General features: G+C 44.4%; 1 protein-coding gene across 1 annotated transcript in view; it reads right to left on the bottom strand.

Moving 5' to 3' along the window:
• LOC112069864 (transcription factor SOX-6-like) overlaps positions 1 to 4,753 on the bottom strand; it is a 7,832-nt gene extending 3,079 nt beyond the window's left edge. The window contains exon 1 of the mRNA XM_024137246.2: positions 4,619 to 4,753. Coding sequence (XP_023993014.1) covers positions 4,619 to 4,710 — 92 coding nt within the window. The 5' untranslated portion in view covers positions 4,711 to 4,753. The remainder of the gene's footprint in view (positions 1 to 4,618) is intronic.
• Between the last annotated feature and the right edge of the window lie 1,166 nt (positions 4,754 to 5,919).

Below are 5,919 nucleotides of genomic sequence, written 5' to 3'. Positions count from 1 at the left end.
TCATAGACTATTACAAAAATGTGTGTATAGGACATCTCATAATATTCGTAACGCCATTTTCCCCCTTTAGACACAAACCTCTTCCAGCAAAGCTCCAGACGATGCTTGTTCCATCAACGTCCAGCTAACACACCATCACTACACCCTCAACATGCAAGTCTCTGAAACTTTGCTCTTGTAATTTAGATTTTCATAATTATATCCATTGAATGTTGAGCTCATTCATTCAGAGCAGATATTTAACAAGAGTTTTTGGAAAACATGGACCACAAAAGAAACTGATGTGAGATTCTACAGAAAGTCTTGTTACCTCACTTTCGAAGACCAATTTATATGATATAATTCTACAGATATGTTTGGTGTTATTTGTACTGATTAAAATTGAGAGCAAGCGTGGTTCTCTCTTAGATACGAGAAGAGAGATCGACAAAGTGCGCTGGTCTGTAGTTATGATGAGTTGAAAAGCACTGCTTTACCTCTGCTCAAGCATACATTATGGGTTTAACTGTCAACGCTGAGACCCTTGTTGAAAGACACGCATGTAGCAGTGGTGTAGCTGTGTGGTGATGGTGATTCGGAGAACTGCCTTTGAATCAATGGTTTTTTGTCTCCTTTGTTGCACCTAAACCCACCCTACATATTCTAAAAATAACTATGAGAGAGAATTCTGTGAAGTACAGTGCCAGTCTCGTGGTGTGTGATAGATTGTAACGCGTCTGTCTGTTGGCTGTCAGTTGTGTGTTTAGCTGATGTGTGTGTGTGTGTGTGGAGGTGTGCTGTGTTGGTGTGTGTGTGTTTCGTGTTGTGTGTGTGTGTGGTGTGTGTGTTGTGGTATGCTGGTAGTTGTGCTGTTTGTCCGACTTGTACGAGTGTGTTTGTGTGTGTGATCGCATAGTGGGTGTGTTGTGTGTGTGTGTGTGCGCCTGCCTGTAAGACTTGGATGTCCTAATTACGTATAATGTGTTTTCAAACACTCTCTCTGCTACATGCTTGTTGCACATTACAAGTAAGTATGTGTGCGGCTCTACTGCACAGTTTATATGAAACGTGTTATTGTAACGCTATAATCTCACGAGAGAGAGATGAGGGAGTACTGAACTCGTGTCTAGAGTTACCTGAGCGCTATGTGTGTCATGTCTTTCGTTCGGAGAGAAGGAAACCACTGCTCGATAGGCACGGCATCGGCGGGCCTTACTTACGCTCCGGCCTAACTGCGGACTGTTGCACATCTCTCGCTACAACGTACGGGGAGGAAGCACCTAGACTTGATCGATTTTAACCCAAACTGTGTGTTAATCTCTCCCTGGTCACCAAGTTTGTCTTCTGTTATTGATCCCACTTCTGTCGCGATCCCCCTGCCACTTGCCTTAATTAATTTCTCTTGTCTGTCCTGACTGTCTGTCTGTGTTCTGTTCTGTCTCCTGTGCTTCTGCTCCTGCTGTGCTGTCTGTCTGACTGTCTGTCTGTCTCTGATCTGCTGTCTGTCTGTCTCTGTTCTGTCTGTCTGTCTGTTCTGTCCCTGTTCTCGCTGCTGTCTGCATGTCTGTCTGTCTCGTCTGTCTGCGTCTGTCTGTCCTGCTTGTCTCGCTCTTGTTCTGTCTTTGGTCTGTACTGATCTTTTACCACTAAAATATTCAGTCTCTCAGGCACTTTTACCCCGGTCTCCAGCCATCAGTCAAGCTGCTGAGGCGTGAGAGAGACAGAGTGAACAGGGCTGACTCCATCCTCCTGTAACATGTGTCTACAGCAATCTTGTTAGAAAATGCAACAGATCTGCGGCAGGCTCCGTAACAGTATTTGTCAGTGGGTTAATAATTTATTAGCAGAGCTGGGAGGGCTGCGCTCAGCTAAAGAGAGCACAGAGCGAGGGTGCCCCACCCCCCAACCTCTCAGAGGCCCTATACAATACCAGCTCTCATTATTGAAGGGAGAGAGAGGGAGGGATATTGCAATAAGTCTCAGAAAATGTCAGAGGGCAACAATATGTATATTATATAGTCCCCAAAGCCTATGCTGGGATARAATYGRAAACAACGTMAGCGTTTGATTCCAGAATTGTTTGAATGAAACAATAAAACATAAGGTGTTTCATAGAGTAGGAGAGCAGCTGGGGTCCAGGTCGACAGTGGGGATTGTGAAACATTGAATAACAGAGTATCCAAGGCTCTGGTGAGACACTCATAAAAAAGTCTCAACAAAACAACCCGTTTATACATTGCATTCTAACTACACTGCATTCTGCACTGCTGCTATTCCTTTACTCTTATCAYTAATGTAATGTGTTTCTCTAGTAATGAAGCCCAATATGTGCCTTTGTGTACATTGAGCAGTGAGAATATGGCAAACTGAAGAAGCCTCTCTGGCGTGAATTCTTGACAAGCCGTCTCCCCTCATGCTTGATTACACAATAACAATGGACAGCTAACAAACCAAACGAATCAATAAGAGCATGACATGTTGCCTGCCTTCTCCCAGACAAAGCCCCAGTGACTTTGCAGAGGAAAGAAAGAGGAAAACGTGAAAGAGAGAAAGGGTCTATATATAGCTGACAATACTGCTTACATTTAAAGGATTAGGAGTGAAGGCTCATATGGCCTGGAATGCTTTGAGTCATGAATTGTTGCTACTGATAATGTTCCATCACGCGACAACCTCTGTTTAATTGGTTAGCATTAGAGGACCCTAGGTCTTCTGACTGGGCCGTGTGTCTGTGGCTATCGCATTTCCTCCTCTATCGTAACAAGCTCTGACTTTCAGCCCGCTGTCGCTGCTCTTTCACACTGCTGACCTTTTATAGACAATGGTGATAAGTAACTCCACACCAGCCCCCCTCCTTCGCCCCTGTCCCTCGCCCATCGCCTACCTCGCGCCACACAGCCCCCACGCCTCTTCCCTCTTCTCCCAGTATTAACCACAGGTCACTTCAGCAGAAAAATATTAGCCCCCTTACCCTCAGACACCACCACCCAATTTTGGGAGGGAGAAATAATCAAATTACACACCATGCTGGTGAAGGCACTGTGAGAACATGGTCAGAGCAACACAGTCTACACAAAGAAGATACAGGCTTTACTCCAGAGCACAAGTCAGGGCTCACACACATAGTGGGAGAGAGAAAGAGTTCATATAAGTTCTAGTATTCAATTTAGTTTAAGCAATCTACAATATATTAAACAAATATATAAAAAATGTAACTCATTTGAGGACTGAAGGCCATATTTCTTTACATTTGAAAATATATTTTGAATTTCCTTTCAATGGACATTCAATGTTGCAGCTACTGTAGATGAGCCTGAGACTGGCTGTACAAAGTGCAAAGGGAAAATATAACAAATACATTCAAAAGTGATACAAAGGTGGAACTGTTAAAGTATTTTGATTTGACAAAAGTGTGTAGAGAGATATTTTTCTGTCTTCTTTGTAACCTCCTATTTCCCCACTGTTGTCCCAGGTGACATAGCAGGGATCCACAGGGTCTTCACCTGGCATAATAACATGTTGCTACCTCACAGCTCCCAGCTGGAAAATTACTGACACACTCACTGCCGTTTAGCACAATCATCGCCTTCCATTGTGACTGTGTTTTAGATGAGCCTGGCACCCCATACATAAACATATAATAATGATTCAGCTTCTACCGCTCTCCTTCACTCTCTATATAAAGTGTGCACACACACACACACACACATTCCACAGCAGCTAACACTACCTATGAGACCCAGTAAATGAAGAATCGATGGAGAGGAACTCCTTACTTCCTACATTCTAAAACGGCTACAATATTTGAAGATAAACTCATCTACTGTATGAGGATGATGAGACGTGAACTCATATTCTTTTTGAAGTCTATTTCACAGTTTATTTATGATAATCAGATTTATTTTACATTATTTAGATTTGATGGATTCTACAAACAAATGGCTCTGCTAGACATTATAACTTTTTTGGGAAAAAATATATAGAGAAATATAGAACATTTCACTTCCATGATATGTATTTCAGACAATAATATAAAAATGTAATCCAAGGAGAAAAATTCAAGTGGACAAAGTAATTATGAGTAATGATATAAAAATATTGAAAATGGCTGGGGAAATACATACACCCTAACAACGTAGCTGGAGAGAGTTGTCCAAATGAATGTGTTTAAATTGTTCCTCTATAAATGTTGACCTTCCCCCTTCAAAAAGTCAACTCAATTACACAAGCACTTCATCCCCACTTCACTCACTCTCCTGATGCTTTCTCTATTAGAAACCACCGTAGTTACTCCGTCTAAAACCCACACTCAAAAAGACAGCCACCCAGAGCAAATTAAGCAAGCCTCCTCAAGTGCACACTTTAGATATAGAGCACAGCATCCATAATTACTTTGCACAGTAAATTATTTGCAATAATATCCTGCTGGAGGAGCCGTCTTCCGTCTCACTTTAAACACTTGTGCAGTTGGATTAGTTAGACAGCCTGGTTGGTGTCCTGCCCCCCCTTGCTAGCTGCTAGGCAGAGCCTGGCAGAGCCTGACAACAGAAGCTGATGCAGGTGTGGGAGCTCTGAAGTGGCTCTGTCTGTCTGTCTGTCTGTCTGTCTACCCAGTAAGGGTCGAGGAGCACACACTCACAAACTGAGCCGCTCGTCTCCACCGATGGCCCCCTCCGCCACTGGCCCTCTTCCTCCCGATCCAAGAGAGACAACTTCAGCGCTGGATGGCATAACACCTCCTCAGTTCACCAGGAGCCAGAGGGGTACGTCACACTCTCTCTCTCTCTTCTCTCTCTCACACAGACACACAGACACAGACACACACACACACACACACACACACCCCACAAACCAAAACCACCCAACCACACACACACACCACAACCACACACCACACACACACACACACACACACACACCACACGATCTACGCACAAACCACCACAACCATCTATTACCACACCTCATCCACACAGTGCAGTCCTTTTCCTGTCTGTTCCACAGTACTCAATCTCAGATGGCATCCACGAGGAGAAGTAGAGGACAGAACTAGAGAACAGAACTAAAGGACAGAGCAATAGGACAGCCAGGAGCGTATCACATAAGAGCAGCACCCACAATAAAGAACAGCACCAGAACTACTGCACCACCTCAGCACTACCACTCTCTCGTCCAGCCAGCAGTCTGGCGCTAAAGAGATTGAGAGGCAAGAGAAGCTACTTGTTTTTTCCTTCCCTCTCTTTCTCTGTCTCTCTCTCTCTGAATGTGTAGAGGTCTGGGCCTTCTGGGGGATGAAGTTCCCAAAGTGCCTTCTGTCACTGCCACTGCAGTTAAGCAAACGTTACAGCCAGTAAAGCCATCAACCAACACAGGCTATTCGCTGAGCAACAGTGGAGCTTTGTGGCTCCCCTCCCAGTTGACAGTAAGTTATGAGCCCTTTGTGAGTGCAGGGGAAGGAAAACAGAGATCGGAATTTGGCAGGAACATAATAATACAGAATTCTCCTGTCTGTGGAACCTGAAGTTTTCATGGAAACAATCAAGCATTGTTGGGGTAAAGAAAAGCGACTGACAGATGAAATATAGTGGGGGGCCCTTTTAGGAAAACATTCAACAAAGCGCCATTCAGGCCGGGTCCTTTCTGTCATTTATAAAGATAACTTCTATGCACTTGAGAGTTTAGAGCAAAGAGTTCAGCTAGAACAAACCAAGTGTAACATCTCCCACAGTCCACAGTGCAGAGAGCTGTGGAGAGGACTGGGGGTGCCAAACAAGTAGGACTGGGGCTGCCAGGCATCACAAGGTTCCTAGAGATACACAATGAGTATATAGGGGACAGAGGGGGAGGAGAGAAAAGGGGCCCCTGAAAAAATGCAGAGGGCCACGCCAAAAGAGCAGGAACAATGGCTAATTATGAAGGAGTAATTTTGCAGGGGGACAG

This window comes from Salvelinus sp. IW2-2015, unplaced genomic scaffold (genome assembly GCF_002910315.2).
Source record: "Salvelinus sp. IW2-2015 unplaced genomic scaffold, ASM291031v2 Un_scaffold1137, whole genome shotgun sequence".
Taxonomy (NCBI): Eukaryota; Metazoa; Chordata; class Actinopteri; order Salmoniformes; family Salmonidae; genus Salvelinus; species Salvelinus sp. IW2-2015.
This window is presented reverse-complemented; position numbering and strand designations above follow the sequence as displayed.